Source organism: Macaca fascicularis, chromosome 5 (assembly GCF_037993035.2).
Source record: "Macaca fascicularis isolate 582-1 chromosome 5, T2T-MFA8v1.1".
Classification (NCBI taxonomy): Eukaryota; Metazoa; Chordata; class Mammalia; order Primates; family Cercopithecidae; genus Macaca; species Macaca fascicularis.
In genome coordinates, this window is record NC_088379.1 from 3,440,751 (window position 1) to 3,456,796 (window position 16,046).

Sequence of the window (16,046 nt, forward strand, 5' to 3'; positions counted from 1 at the left end):
ATCAGATTGTTTCAGGGTCCGTATGTGCAGAGGCCGTGCCTCGTGCCCCGTGAGCTCAGCCTGACAGAAGTCCCTTGGTAGCACTTAGGGCTCCTCTTCTTCCCTTTGAGGCAGGGTGGACTCTGGGTTCTGCATTCAGAGCTGGCTGTGGGTGTCTTGCTGTTCTTGTTGACCTGTGGGCTCTCCTTCCAGGAAGACACAGAGAGGACGCAGATCAACGTCCTGGCCGTGCAGGCCATCACCTCACTGGTGCTCAGTGCAATGACCGTGCCTGTGGCCGGCAACCCAGCTGTGAGCTGCTTGGAGCAGCAGCCTCGGAACAAGCCTCTGAAAGCTCTGGACACCAGGTTTGCCTGAATTCCCACGTGTCTCCAGGACATCATGGGTGCTGCGGACAGTGGGGTCCCCGCTGAAGCATCCAGCAGCTTCACCCAGGCTGTTTTCCTCTGTTGCTAGAATTGAAAACGCTGTCCATGTGGCCTGTGCAGGAGGTGCAGACCCAAAGGTGGCCTCTTGGCCATTGAGGAGCTGGAAACGCGACGGGAACTGACATGGGGTTATTGGGCATTTAGGGGTAAACATTAGCAGAGCAAGAATGAGCGGGCAAGTGGTAGAACACCCACCTAAGGGCTCATGGACAGGTGCTCACTTAGGAAGTGAGTTTCGTTTGGTATTACACCAGGTTCCTTTAGGCAGGGCGGAGGGAAAGTTCTGGCGTTTTTCACTTGTAAGATTTTGAAGGAAACAAAACACTCTTTACCTTTTTTCTGAAATGTAGGTTTGGGAGGAAGCTGAGCATTATCAGAGGGATTGTAGAGCAAGAGATTCAAGCAATGGTTTCAAAGAGAGAGAACATCGCCACCCATCATTTATACCAGGCGTGGGATCCTGTCCCTTCTCTGTCCCCGGCTACCACAGGTACCTGAGGGAGAGGGTGGGGGGTGGCTGTACTTGGGCTGGGATGAGAAAAGACTGGCGTGCTCACCACACCAGTTATGCAGGAAGACCTGAGTGTGGTTTGAGTTGGAGGCTGTGGTGCTAAATAGCTGCCCCATTCATAAGCAGGAGTCTTATTCAGGCCCAGGGAGGAAATAAAATCTGGAAATGAATTAGGAGCATTATCTCCTGCCAGTCAATTCTCACGGGCTGTAAGAACAGCAGGATTTAAAAGTTGAATGAGTTCCTTATGTTAAGAACTCAACCGAGTTCATCTACACAAGCTGAATCTCCAGCTTTTCCTAAGAAACCAGGTGTGGCAGTGGCTGCAGGGCGGGGCACAGCTGGGCCTGAGCACCCCGCTCCCTGCACCTCTCCCCTCCCTGGGCCCTGTCTGTCGGTGCCCACTCTCCCACCAAGCCTGCCAGTTGTGTGCCTGCCCTATCACAGGCATCAGAGTTTGTCACCTGGTTTAAAAGAAGGGAGTTGTGTAGGGATCTGGGGATGCACATTTTTCACTGAACAGTATTTTAGCATAGAGGTTTGTGATTCCCTGGTTATTTAGGAGTTTAAGCACCTTAAAGGCTTTAATTGCAGAAAGGTCTATGTGGACATGCAATGTGTTATACGCAGTGTCTATGACCCTCAAATGTTTATTAGGGTATTGAAATAAACTGAGCACTTGGAGGGCCATGGATCCAGCTTCAAGGAGTTCATAGGTCAGGAGGACCCAGGAGCAATGACCTGTCGTAGACGGCAGAAAAGAGGGGCACAGAGGTGGGTTGGGGGCATACACAGGCAGCTCCTGGAGCTCCAAGGAGAGCAAGTGCTTCCAGGGAAGGGGTGTGGAGGCTCCTTGGGAGGAGGCGAGTTGATGCTGGGGTCTGGCAGAGGGTTAGCTGGGGACATTCGGCTGGAGGCTGTTGTCTGGGAATTGGGGGGATGCCCAGCAGAAAGACATGTGGAGGTTGTTTGGCCTGGGGCGTGGGGGGTGTGAGAGGTCGAGTAGGGGCATTATCCTGCTCCCGCTCCTGCTGGCTGTATATGGTCAGCCTGGGCACCGAGGCGGGTTCTGGAAAGCACTGTTCACAGATGCTTATCTGAGTCCCCCAGAGAACTTGCCTGCCTGGACTGTCGGCTCGCCTGCCACTGCTGACTCCTAAGCTTTTGCAGCTCAGCCCACAGCCAGTTCCCACTCACAGAGATGGGAGCTGAGGGGGGCAGGTGAATGCTGCAGGCTTATTTGTCATAGAGAAAAAGCGACAGAGTCCCGCTTGTCCACTGGCCCTGCCAGCTTAACGGGTTATAAAGTGACAAAGCCCCGAGACCCACAGGGCTCTGCACAACCTGGGCCCTCCTGCCAGTGGCGAGGGCAGGTGGCTCAGGCCTGCGTGCCTGTCTGGGCAGGAGCTGGGCTGGCACGAGGTGGGCCTGCGGCCCCGTGCCCCTGTGCAGATGAGGACTCAGGGTGCTGGTGTTCGCAGGTGCCCTCATCAGCCACGAGAAGCTGCTGCTGCAGATCAACCCCGAGCGGGAGCTGGGGAGCGTGAGCTACAAACTCGGCCAGGTCAGTCTCGCACCCCACCAGGCCCCTGCCCATTTCTGTCTTCAGACTTCGGTGCTTAACACACCCAGGAGAAAAGCTCAGTGCACTTTGTAAATGAAAGGAAGTTTTACTTTTTTAAAAAAAAATCTTGCGTGAACCCGGGAGGCGGAGCTTGCAGTGAGCCAAGATCACGCCACTGCACTCCAGCCTGGGCGGCAGAGCGAGACTCTGTCTCAAAAAAAAAAAAAAAAAAAAAAAATCTTTAATGTTCATTGTTTTTGTCCTTTTTATTCCTAGGTCCCACAAGCAGAGAAAATATTACTTTTGTTTTTATTTATGTTCTTTATTCTAGAAAGTAGTTAAGAGACCTCACATGTAGTGATAGAGATGTATATAAGAGACAGTGAGAGGGCCTGAGCTGGACTTAAGCAAGGACCGTGAGACACCAAAAGGGGTGAGGACAGAGTGGAGTTAGCTGAGATGCTCAGGAGGAAGTAGATGCCATGAAGGGCTCTGTTGTGGGGGGCTGCAGGCTTGGCCCTGAGTGTCCCTGTGGCCAGTTGTTGGGGGGGGGCCCAGTGTGCAGGCAGACAGCTCGGCCACTTCCTGGCAGGTCACGTTGGTCTGTGCTTCTGTTTCCTCCTCAGGTAAGTGAAGGGATTTAAGGGTCCAGGTGTGGTGGCTCACACCTGTAATGTATAACATTTTAGGAGGCTGAGGCCGGAGGCTCACCTGAGCTCAGGCGGTTGAGGCTGCAGTGAGCCATGATTGCACCACTGCACTCCAGCCTGGGCAACAGACCAATACTCTGTCACTTAAAAAAAATGTAAACAGAAACACAGGGCCATTTACATATGATGGCACATGGCAGGAGCCCCACAGGTGTACGCTCAGGGGAGGGCCCAGCTTTGCTGGCTGACTTGCACCTATCCCTCCACCCTGTGCTGTGTCTTTCGCTCACTGGGTCCCTGGTTTAGTGAAACCAGTTGTGCAGGACGGTTCCCTTGGTAGCTTTTGTTGCAGTGGAAATGGGTCAGGATATGGTGTGTAGAAGCACTTATGAGCTCTGAGAGTTTCCTCTTATGACTTCCTGGCCTGCAGCCTTCACAGCAGAAACCCCATGATGTCACATGCCTGTTTCTGTTCCCTGCTCTGTGCCCTGTACTGTCCTGTTCTGTGCCTGCTGGTTTCAGTGACAGGAGGCAGGGAGCTGCTGGACCAGCCTGTATTTTTCTAGACATAGTTGGAAAAAGAAGTCACGCTCTTCTGTCCTCTCACCTGTGACAGATGTTTCCACCTCAAGATAAGTGGACATGGCCAATAGGACCCCCTGTACTTTTCCTGGATGTGTTTCTGAAGGGCAGGCTGAGAGTGAGAGGCCTGGAGCTCACTGAGTGCCTGTGGCCTTGTCCTGGCCCCGGGGACACTGGTCTGTGCCCGAGATACTCCCTATTCCCCACGCCCCACTGCATTTGCCCACATCCTTCGATGTTTGCCCTGTGTCCAATGTCTGTAAACCAACTGTCATGGGATTATACTGGGGCTGAAGTATAGTGCCACCCCTGCCCTGTCGGGGACGTTCAGCCCCAGATGCCACTGGACTGAGCCACTGCTTGCTTTTAGGAAAGAGGGGTGGGGGTTATGGGTCTGGGCTTGGGGAGCACAGGGGCTGCTCCTTGGCCTGAGAGTTGTTCATACAGACTCCCTGCCCACTCCCTGCAGGGGTGCTGGGTCCCAGGGGGGAAATGGCCCTTGGTGCCAAGAACGTGAGTTGGGCCTAGGGCCAGTGATGATGGAGAACAGCTTTTTATGGGCACACAGCCCACAGCACTGTGCCAAGTGCTCGAGGCTCCCAGAGAAGCAGGCAGAAAGGAGGACAGTCGAGGTGTGCTGAGCACGTGGTGGCTGTGTGATCTGGAGCGCGGGTCACAGAGGCGCTGGGACGCTCTGGCCTGGGGTTTACCACAATGACTGCCAGTGGCGGAGATTGGAAAAGAAATCTCACGCGTTGGTTCCGTGTTTTGGGGGCTGCACTGAGATCTCACTTACGAGTGAGAGCGCCCCTTCGTAGAGCCTCTTTCTGTGTCGCCCTCCTCAGCCGCTCCTGGGGTTGGCTGACTCCTGATCCAGGCCCTTAGCGTGTGCTGGAGCTTCCCAGCAGCAGTCCAGCCCCCACCCCACCCTCTCTGTGGACTCCCTTGCCTGTAAGCTGGGGCGTCTGAACGACCCTTGCAAAGGGGCAGACTGTTCAACGGTAGGCATGTGCTGAGTCCCGGCGGCCGCACCCGCCCACCAGGAGCCTGGCACTGTGGCTGCAGCGCTGAGCAGCACCCTGTTTCTGTGGCAGGTGTCCATACACTCTGTGTGGCTGGGGAACAGCATCACACCCCTAAGGGAGGAGGAATGGGACGAGGAGGAGGAGGAGGAGGCCGACGCCCCTGCACCTTCATCACCGCCCACGTCTCCAGTCAACTCCAGGTTTTCCAATGGCCTTTTTCTTTTCTACAGAAATTTGAAATTTCTTATCAGTCATTTGATTTGTTTGAGGTGCTTCTTGAAATGAGCCTCTCATCTTCTGTACCCAGAAAACACCCATCTTGCATATTCTACAGGAAACACCGGGCTGGAGTTGACATCCATTCCTGTTCGCAGTTTTTACTCGAGTTGTACAGCCGCTGGATCCTGCCATCCAACTCAGCCAGGAGGACCCCGGCCATCCTGATCAGTGAGGTGGTTCGATCCGTAAGTGAGCCTTCCCATTCCCCTCACACTGGCACATGCCACACGCACCACACACGCTGCACACACAGACACACCACACCACACGTACCACATGCACCACACACACGCTGCACACACAGACGCGCCACACCACACGCACCACATGCACCACACACACGTCACATCACACATACCCCACATGCACGGAACACACACACGCCACATGCACACATACCCCACATGCATGCACCACACACACACACCACATGCACACGTACCCCAAATGCACGCCCCATACACCCCACATGCACACATACCCCACATGCACACAACACACACATGCCATATGCACACATACCCCACATGCACACAACACACACATGCCACATGCACACATACCCCACATGCACACAACACACACATGCCACATGCACACGTACCCCACATGCACACAACACACACATGCCACATGCACACGTACCCCACATGCACACAACACACACATGCCACATGCACACGTACCCCACATGCACACAACACACACATGCCACATGCACACGTACCCCACATGCACACAACACACACACGCCACACGTGCACACACACATACACCACATGCACCACACACAGCACACATGCCACACGCACACACACACCACACACACCCCACACAGCCCATACACCACTTTCATGCAACACACACCACACACAATGCCACACTCGCCACATGCACACACACCACATGTACATACCACACACATGCCACACGCACCACACACATGCCACATGCACCACACACATGCCATACCACACACACCACACACAATGCCACACTCACCACATGCACACACACCACATGTACATACCACACACATGCCACACGCACCACACACATGCCACATGCACCACACACATGCCACACCACACACACCACACACAATGCCACACTCACCACATGCACACACACCACATGTACATACCACACACATGCCACATGCACCACACACATGCCACACGCACCACACACACCACACACATCACATACATGCACCACGTGTACTATGCACACACACAGACACACCACACGCGTACACCACACACAGACGCACACACGCGTCCTGCGCAGTAATGTCTCTTAGGTGTAAGAACACGACTTGCCAGTAGCGGCGTTCTGGATGTGTTGCCTGGATTCTAACTGCGCTACTCTCCCCTTGCTTTCCTGGTGTTCCACATCTCCAGCTTCTGGTGGTCTCAGACTTGTTCACTGAGCGCAACCAGTTTGAGCTGATGTATGTGACGCTGACAGAACTGCGAAGGGTGCATCCTTCAGAAGACGAGATCCTCGCTCAGTACCTGGTGCCTGCCACCTGCAAGGCAGCTGCCGTCCTTGGGATGGTAAGTGACAGGTGGTACAGAGGTTCCTGTCCTGAAGCCATGTGGGCCCATCTGCCTTGGGACCTGGTGTTGGCCAGAGGTGCCAGGTGCGGCTGCCTCCTTCCAAGAGTTGACCCGAGCCGGACTCCACAGCCCACGTGAGCTGCAGTGCTTCTCAGCTGGAGGGGGTTCAGCGACGGTCAGTGCCATCCACAGGCCACCGTGATGTGGGTCGTGGCGGCCAAGCCATGGTTTGGGGTCCCGTGTCCCTGGGCTTGTGACATCATTGTAGTAGCCCATCCCCACAGAACCATGGTGTGTGGTAGCACTGAAGCAGCGTAGATGGTGGAAACGCGACTGGCTTCCCCATGCTCTGCCCTGAGGCCTGACTGCCTCACTCCCCCTCAGTTATGTTCCAGGCTTCTCTCCTGGGGGCCATTTTGTCACAGTGACCCTGCGTTTCCAGTCCCAAGTCTGGGTGCTATAGTGTCTTCTTAGCATGGTGTTTCTCTTAGTCTATTTCGGCTGCTACCACAAGGTACCTTAGACTGGGTGATTTATAAACAGTGGAAATTCACTTCTCATAGTTCTGGGGGCTGGAAGTTCATGGTCAAGGTGCCAACAGATTTGGTGTTTGGTGAGGGCTGCTCTCTGCTTCATAGATGGCATGTTCTCACTGGGTCCTCACGGTGAAAGGAGTGAACAAGCTCCCTCAGGCCTTTCAAAAGGGCCCCAATCCACAAGGGCTCACCCCTCATGACTTCATCACCACCCAAGGCCCCACCTTCTAGTACTGTGGCACTGCAAATTAGTTGTCAGTGTAAGAGTTTCGGGGGGGATACATTCATTCAGACCATCCCAAGGGTCAAGTGTTCATCCTCTTGAGCTCCTCCTTATTCTGCTTCTGGTTTATCAGGATTCAGCCCGTGCAGCACGGTACCTGTGTTCTGTGGGCACATCACCACATGGCATTTGCCAAGCATCCATCAGCTGTACACATGAAATCGCTACCTGTGGGCCCCGACTGCTGGCAAAGCCTATTCAAGGATGTCAGAACTGTCAGAGCTGGAGCCTCTGGGTCTTTGTCATGTGGCATTACCTAGTAATCCATTTTATGATAGCAATAGAAACGCGTGTCTTCAACAAACACCTCAGTGGCTGCCGTGTGCCAGCCGTCTGGAGCCCTTGGTGAGAATGGCATGGCAGTGCCCATCAGGGCCTGCTTACCCCATGCTCTGGATGGGCTCCTGTCAGTAACAACGCTGTCGTGACAGTGATGATGTTTTTTTGCCGTCACTCCAGCTGCTAACATTTGCAGAGCTCTTCCTCCTGCACCCCACCTGACAAAGGCACCCTAGGCGGCCAGCGTCAGAGGTTAGCTGGCTTGTCTGGGTCACACAAAATGCGGCAGAGGTGGGACTGAGCCCATGTCCGTGACCTGAAGCCTGACTCCCTGCGAGTCTTGACTACTCTTGCCTGGACTCTGTCCTCCCCGAGCCCAAACGCCAGTCATCTTCCCTTGTGGGTGGCCTTCAGCCTGGTGCCGTGCTGGTGACTTGGCAGCCATCCAGGGAGTGGAAACAATGAACGCGTGGGCTCCCTGTGTGGGCATCTCTCTTCACTGCGAACACCCTCTGGGTGTTGCCCACATGATGTCAAAGCAGCTCTCGGAAGGGGTCCTTCTCCTTTATGGGGAGTTTCAGCTGCTGGGCTAACTTGAATTGTAATGTGGTTTTGTGCTCAGGCCCAGAGCTCCTTAGGCAAGTGTTGTGCCATCAGTAATCAAATGAGAAATAATCATTTTGAAAAGCAGATCCTAAGGCAGGATGGTCATGGGCACTAATTCCCAGCTCTGTGCATCTTTCTTGAAGACGGTGATCCTCTGTGAAGGTTTTCAGCATGTCATGCTTGGTACCAGCGTATCCAGAGCATGTCATTTTGAGGTATTTGCCTCCTGTTGTGAAATCCGTGCCACCTGAGAGCAGGTCCTGATGTGGGACTTTCAGAGGTGGGACCAGGGGCCGTGGGAGCGCAGTCCTTAGGGAGGTGCCGCATGGCGTTGTGTGTATGAGGGGATAGCACAGGGTGAGGTGGGGGCCCAAGAAGGAAGTGATCCACAAAGCACAGCCTCTTTCGGTCCTCATTCCTGGGATGGGTGGGAGCGGCTTCTGTGTCTTCCGGTCATTTCCCCTGCGGAGAAGCTCCTGCCACTGCCGAGAACCTCATCTTGTTCCACAACAAGAAGAGGCTGCCTGGCCATCCAGCGCTCCATGGGAATTCTGTGTCCCCATAGTCTTGGGCTGAAAGAGGGCGACATACCTTGGTGACTTCTGCAGGGGTCTCCTCACTGTTAAAGAGCAGATTGAAAGTGAAGAATGTGGGCTAAGTGTTTAGGTCGATATTTAACCCCATTAGGTTTTGGATACTAAGTGAAATTGAGGCCATTTTGGTTGAAGGTTGGCATAAACTACTATCAAGGATCCCCAAGACTACCCCCAGGCTTTTCTAGAAGGACTCTCAGCTAAGATGTAATACAGTAAAAGCACACAAAACACAATCAGCAAACCAAATCAGCAAGGGCAGAGGCCCATGGGGCAGTGTCCCGAGGAAACCAGGCCCGAGCTTCCAGAATCCTCTCCCGGCGGGGTCGTGCAGGACACACTGAGCTCCCCCAGAGTGAGCCGTGACAGCGTGTGCAGTGTCGTCACCAGGCTCAAGCTTCCAGAATCCTCTCCCAGTGGGGTCGTGCAGGACGCACTGAGCTCCCCCAGAGTGAGCCGTGACAGCGTGTGCAGTGTCGTCACCAGGCTCAAGCTTCCAGAATCCTCTCCCAGTGGGGTCGTGCAGGACGCACTGAGCTCCCCCAGAGTGAGCCGTGACAGTGTGTGCAGTGTCGTCACCAGGGAAGCCCACTAGAGACTCGGTGCCAGGGTTTTGACTGCAGGCTGGGCACGTGGGCACCTTCTGCCTGCTTCGTGCCCATACTCTGGACTCGCAGAGGGAAGGCAGATTCTCAGCACAAACACCGTTGCCCACACAAGCAGCTGAGCACAGAGAGCCCCTCCTCAGTGAGGACGGTGGGCACCGTCCCGACACCAGCCAGGGGCCAGCCTGGCACACAGACCTCTCAGGATGGTCTTGGGCCGTGCACACAAGCATGAGGGCAGCGCACCGCCCCCGCCCCTCCTTGGCTGTGGGGAGGAGCCACTGGGGCGTGAGCTCTGGTGGCATCAGCAGCTTTTGTCTGTGTGTGTCTAGGACAAGGTCGTGGCGGAGCCTGTCAGCCGCCTGCTGGAGAGCACACTCAGGAGCAGCCACCTGCCCAGCAGGGTCGGAGCCCTGCACGGCATCCTCTATGTGCTGGAGTGCGACCTGCTGGACGATACTGCCAAGCAGCTCATCCCAGTCATCAGTGACTATCTCCTCTCCAACCTGAAAGGGATCGCCCAGTGAGTGGGAGCCTGGCTGGGGCTAGGACGGGGGTCTCGGAATGAGCTGCGAAGGAAGCAGCATCACCCTCTCCAAGTGCCCAGGTCCCTGGCCAGATGGCAGGCAGGTGTCAGTGGGAACCCAGGTGGGTGCCATGGCTGAGGTTGGTGAGACGCAAGGGCACAGGTGTGTCCTAGAGGCTTCCTCGGGCACCCCCAGTGAGCTAGAGCTCCTGCCTCTGCTGCTGTCTCATGTGGCGCTGAACACATTTCCCCATGTGCCCATTCCTGACTCTGCTCGCGAGGCCAGCGGTTCTCATTCTCTGCTCTCAGAACCCTCTCCTCATTACCCAGGCCAGCCTCCTCTCTGCACCTTCCCCGCCCTGGCCCAGCACCTCCCTCCTGTTTCCACTGTGACTCCGACCTCACTTTATCTTAAAGCTGCTGGGCGGCAGGTTCTGCACAGATGTGTCCTTGACAAAGCACGGCTGGTGCCACAACCCCTTAACGAGCAAGTCAAGCTCTTCACAACGATGTCTTGTGAGTGCGGAGGGCTCTGTGACACCCTGGTCTCACCTCCGCTCTCCCGAAGTCGCAGAGGCTTTAGCAGAGATGGGCCCAGCCTCTCTGAGTCACAGGCTTTAGAGCTGTCTGTAGAGGGAGGGTAGAATTTCATCAGCCACCCACATGGGGGAGTTGAGGGCAAGAATTTGGAGCAAAGATGGGAAAGGGGCTGGGAAGAATGGCCAGTGATCCCCTTTGACAAGTGGGCAGGAGATGGGGGCCGGGTCAAAGTTGAGTGGAAGACTTGGAGGGAGATGGGAAGATCTCTGTAGGCACAGTTCAGACAGGAGGGAGGTGTGAGCCAGGGCACTGGCTGGTGGCTGTCTGGCAGGATTTGGGACATCCTGGAGCAGGGACAGTGGCTCAACAGGGGCCATTGCCCTCATCCAGGCCAGAGTGGCACAAGCTTGTGGGGAGGCCGTTCTCGTCTATCATCCTTGCTGGGCGGTAGGTGCTGTGCTAGCAGGACGCAGGACAGGCAGACAGCTGGCAACTGTCTCTGCATCCCTGGAGCCTGGCATAGGGCAAGTCACACGGGGGACACAGGCCTGCAAATCAGGCACATGCGTTGGTGCAGCGAGGTGATTTTGGGGGGCAGCCCCACAACAGGCCCCAGGCACAGGCCAAAGCCCTGGCTGTGCTGGCGTGTTGGGCCGTCTATGGCTCTTGCTGTGGGCATGGAGGACTCAGGAAAGGAGAGTTGAGGTGGCCCAGGAGTTGCGTTTGGGATGCAGAGAGCTTGTGGCATCCAGGTAGAAATGGTGTGTGGGGCTGGCCTCAGTGCCATGGGCACGGGCTGTGTCACATGCCTCCGAGGTAGAGGTGGGACCACGTGGTGATGGATATAAGCATCACTGGGCACATTTCTGTGGGTGGAGGGGGGCATCTTATTGGCTCCTCTGTTCACAGTGGCCAGTCATTCAGTCCCTGGCTACCGGGTCCCCATTGTGCCATGGGGAAGGCAGGTGCTGTCGGGGGATCACACAAGGCAGCACGTCATGGTGGAATGTGCCACGAAGGAAAAGCACAGGGCGCTCAGGAAGTAGAGGGGACTGGCCTGGGGTGTGGGAATCCAGGGCCTCTTTGAGGGACAGAGAGAGGAAGTCTGTGGTGGCCAGTATGGAGGTGGCCACAGGGGAGGCTGGGCCAGGCCGAGAGGGCAGGGCGTGGAGGAGGTAGACGGGCTCAGCTACCCAGGGAGGGGTCGAGCAGAGGCTGAAGGGTCAGGCCAGGTTACAGGGGCCTGGGGAGCCACACAGGGTAGGTGCTCCCGGGAGCCAGCCTGGCCCGCAGCTCTTCACTCCCGCGTGGGGCCGGGCATGCTGCGAAGCCCTCTCTACGTTGGATGGGGGCGGCTGAGCCTGGCTGCTGTCTCCCGTTTTCAGCTGCGTGAACATTCACAGCCAGCAGCACGTACTGGTCATGTGTGCCACTGCGTTTTACCTGATTGAGAACTATCCTCTGGACGTAGGGCCAGAATTTTCAGCATCAATAATACAGGTGAGTGGGCCCTGGCTGTCTTCCTCTGCACACGGGGAGTGGGCTTCCCTTCTCTTTTCCTTGCGGGATCATACCAGTGGGCCAGTTTTGACTTGGTGGGGAGGAGGCATGAACACCTGAGACCATGCAGCGACAGAAACCTTTCTCCCTGTGCAGATGTGTGGGGTGATGCTGTCCGGAAGTGAGGAGTCCACCCCCTCTATCATTTACCACTGTGCCCTCAGAGGCCTGGAGCGCCTCCTGCTCTCTGAGCAGCTCTCCCGCCTGGATGCAGAATCCCTGGTCAAGCTGAGTGTGGACAGAGTGAACGTGCACAGCCCGCACCGGGCCATGGCGGCTCTGGGCTTGATGCTCACCTGCATGTACACAGGTGAGCATGTACACAGTGCCCGCAAGGCCAGCCCAAGTCCTGTTCAAGGGAGACAGGAGCATGCTCGCTCAAGGAACCTAGACTAGGTGTCCTCTGATTTGACACTTTTAGTGTTGCCCCAAGCTGGCCCCATCACCTTGCAAGAGAGGCTCTGGAGCCCCCAGGGCTGGAGTACCTGGTCAGGGTTGACCACCCCTCTGGTCACTCATCCCATGTGGCTGAGCTGTGCTGGGTCCTGGGCTAGCGAGGGGCTCACATCACCTGCTGTCAGATCTTCTCCAGGGATTCATTGGACTCCTGTGTACAAAGCACTATCTACAGAGCCTGTTGGGTTGTATAGATGTAACCTTTGTACTGAACACTTTTATTACAGGAAAGGAGAAAGTCAGTCCGGGTAGAACTTCAGACCCTAATCCTGCAGCCCCAGACAGCGAGTCGGTGATTGTTGCTATGGAGCGGGTGTCTGTTCTTTTTGATAGGTAAGAAACGAAGCCCCATCCCTCAGCCGTTAGCTTCCCTAGAATTTTGGCCTGAAGCTGAGCGTTTGTGTGTGTTGACTGATCCCCTGGCGCTGTTGCTGGAGTCCCGCCAGTGATTCCTGACCACAGCCTGACCGTGGGCTGCCTTGGCTCAGGGTTCCACTGGCGAGCTGGTGGTCCTTGGACCCCAGCGCTCAGGTGTAGTGTTGACCAGTTCCAAGGTTGTCCCAGCGCCTGCCCATCTCTCCTGAGGGCTCAGGCACCGCACCTGGCCGTGTGGGGTATGGCAGGGGGCAGGAGTGACCAGTCTCTGGGAGGGTGCGGCAGAAGCCTGCGCAGTGATGAGGAGTTGGCTCAGCCTGGCTGCCTGTCGTGAGAGGGGAGCCCACGGGGGTCTGTGGGAGGGGGTCCGTGGTGCCTGTGAGCAGGGTGAGGGGCAGCAGCAGGAGGAGGAAGGTGAAACCCACACATGCATCTTTGAGACCCGTGTGGTCAGTGGCTTCTCCTCGCTACCCCTCCGCCCCACTGCTGTGCGTGAATTGGTGTTGAGAATTGGCTTCGCTCACCTGCTCTGGAAGTGGGTTAGGAGCTTCGTAGGGCTTTTTCTCAAGGACAAGGCTCCCTGATTGCTCTCAGGCCTCAGTCCTGGCGACATGGCGGATCTGGGGCGTTGTTGTGCTGCCTTGCCTGTGCTCTCCAATCAGGGTGTCCCAGTCCTGGCGACATGGCGGATCTGGGGCGTTGTTGCACTGCCTTGCCTGTGCTCTCCAATCAGGGTGTCCCAGTCCTGGCGACATGGCGGATCTGGGGCGTTGTTGCACTGCCTTGCCTGTGCTCTCCAATCAGGGTGTCCCAGTCCTGGCGACATGGCGGATCTGGGGCGTTGTTGCACTGCCTTGCCTGTGCTCTCCAATCAGGGTGTCCAGTGGGGAGCCATTTGGCTTTTCTCAAGAGCATACTCAGGTGGACTTTGCTCTATTCTTTGGCCAGATGAGGTGTTCTGAACAGCTGAGCCTGTGCTTGTCTGTTTTCATGTTTTTTTTTTTTTTTGAGATGGAGTTTTGCCCTTGTCACCCAGGCTGGAGTGCAATGGCGCGATCTCGGCTCACTGCAACCTCCACCTCCCGGGTTCAAGCGATTCTCCTGCCTCAGCCTCCCGAGTAGCTGGGATTACAGGCACGTGCCACCACGCCCAGCTAATTTTTGTGTTTTTAGTAGAGACAGTGCTTCACCGTGTTGGCCGAACTGGTCTCGAACTCCTGAACTCAAGTGATCCACCCTCCTCGGCCTCCCAAAGTGCTGGGATTGCAGGCGTGAGCCACCGTGCCTGGCCCCCATGTCGATTTTAAAACGCACCTCTGCATCATTCTTCAGTTCCCACATGCTCACTGAGCACCACCACAGCTGGCAGACGGACACAGGGAGGCGCCACGACCAGTCCTGGCCTTCAAGGGGCTTGTGGTCTAGTGGACCCAGTGCTAGGTGGCGAGTGCTCCAGAGAGCGTGGTGCACGCCTTCCGCTCTACCGCCCTCCAGACGCCGCAGGGAGGCACCTTGGAGCTGACCACAGATCTCCCTCCGTGGAGCACTGTCTTCAGTGCAGCCGCCATGCCACTGCTGGGCGAGGGTCTGCGGGCAGGTAGAGCCAGGAGCACCTCTGAGAAAGTGCACTGCCATTTCTTGGCTGCTTCCTGTGCATCTCAGTTACACACAGCTGGCATGTGTGCACTGATAAGACAGGAACATGATGGTTGCTTTTCAGCACTAAAAAGGATCCTGCTCAGGGGGCGTGTTTCAGGATCTGGTTAGGGAAAAAGCAGCGAGAGCACAGATGGGGCCCTGTTTGGCAACAAGAAAAAAGTCCCGGTTGACAACAGTGCTACAAAGTGTTAGAACACATAGAAATGTTTATGGAGCATTTGGATGTGGAAAGCAGCAAAAACATAATGAGAAAGGGGTTCTTTTGTTAGGATTTTTAAAAATCTCTTTTGTAACATCCTTCCGGCTGCACCATTTCTGCATATTCTTTTATGTAGCTTTCAGACTCTTAGGATTTCTGGTCACTGCAGGGCGTGGGAGCCCAGACAGAGCCTATGCCTAGCAGCCTGTCTTCACGAGCTGGACAGAGGAAGAGCTGGGGTTTTGCCTTTTTAGCCTCAAATTTCATACTCCAGTTGCTTAGGCTCTGACTTTCCCCACTTGGAAAGTCCCTCACGGCCAAGGGTACCTCCCAGCCCCGATTTCACATCAGCATTTTCCCCAGAGCCAAGGCCCTCCGCGGGCAGGTGGGGCAGCTGTGGGAGCTGGTGCCAGGCTCTGACCTGTGTCCCTCCTCCCAGGATCAGGAAAGGCTTTCCTTGTGAAGCCAGAGTGGTGGCGAGGATCCTGCCCCAGTTTCTAGACGACTTCTTCCCACCCCAGGACATCATGAACAAAGTCATCGGAGAGTTTCTGTCCAACCAGCAGCCATACCCCCAGTTCATGGCCACGGTGGTGTATAAGGTGAGGTTGCATGTGGGATGGGGATGGAGTGGGGAAGCCTGGAGGTGGAATTGCCCCCTACTTCCCAGCAGATTCGCCAGAAGAACCCAGCTCCTCCCCTTTAAAGCAGCAATGCCTCTGGCCCCCACCCCACCCCCACCACCCGGGCACAGCAGCTGCTTCCCGCCCCCCAGCCCTGACACTCAGGCGCCCGCTTGCTCCTGGCAGGTGTTTCAGACTCTGCACAGCACCGGGCAGTCATCCATGGTCCGGGACTGGGTCATGCTGTCCCTCTCCAACTTCACGCAGAGGACCCCAGTCGCCATGGCCACATGGAGCCTCTCCTGCTTCTTCGTCAGCGCGTCCACCAGCCCATGGGTTGCGGCGATGTATCCTCTCTGGGTCCCTGGTGCTGGCCCCGTTTCCCTCGTCAACACCGAGGCTCATGTTTCATGATAAAGTTTTGAAACCTAACCTTTGCAAAAACCCCACAGATGCCAAGGTGACAGGCCCTCAGCCCCAGGGAAGTACAATGCTGGCAGGGATACAGAAAGGAGCACATCCAGACATTTGCTGACCAGGGCCTCTCAGAGGGGCCCGTGTATGGCAGAAGGGTCGAAGCTGCTAAGGGGCCCTTCTGTGGAGGG

At 56.1% G+C, this 16,046-nt stretch overlaps 1 protein-coding gene across 3 annotated transcripts in view; it reads left to right on the top strand.

The window, feature by feature from the left end:
- HTT (huntingtin) overlaps positions 1-16,046 on the top strand; it is a 167,821-nt gene that overhangs the window by 146,990 nt on the left and 4,785 nt on the right. For 2 of the 3 annotated variants that reach the window (XM_045392045.2, XM_065544700.1), the window contains 12 exons: positions 193-347; positions 779-918; positions 2,421-2,503; positions 4,830-4,960; positions 5,095-5,224; positions 6,443-6,598; positions 9,836-10,026; positions 11,955-12,069; positions 12,226-12,439; positions 12,813-12,918; positions 15,258-15,420; positions 15,628-15,788. In XM_045392045.2, the coding sequence (XP_045247980.2) occupies positions 193-347; positions 779-918; positions 2,421-2,503; positions 4,830-4,960; positions 5,095-5,224; positions 6,443-6,598; positions 9,836-10,026; positions 11,955-12,069; positions 12,226-12,439; positions 12,813-12,918; positions 15,258-15,420; positions 15,628-15,788 (1,745 nt within the window). Of the gene's footprint in view, positions 1-192; positions 348-778; positions 919-2,420; positions 2,504-4,829; positions 4,961-5,094; positions 5,225-6,442; positions 6,599-9,835; positions 10,546-11,954; positions 12,070-12,225; positions 12,440-12,812; positions 12,919-15,257; positions 15,421-15,627; positions 15,789-16,046 lie in introns of all 3 variants that reach the window. The other variant, XR_012434581.1, reaches the window with a different exon arrangement.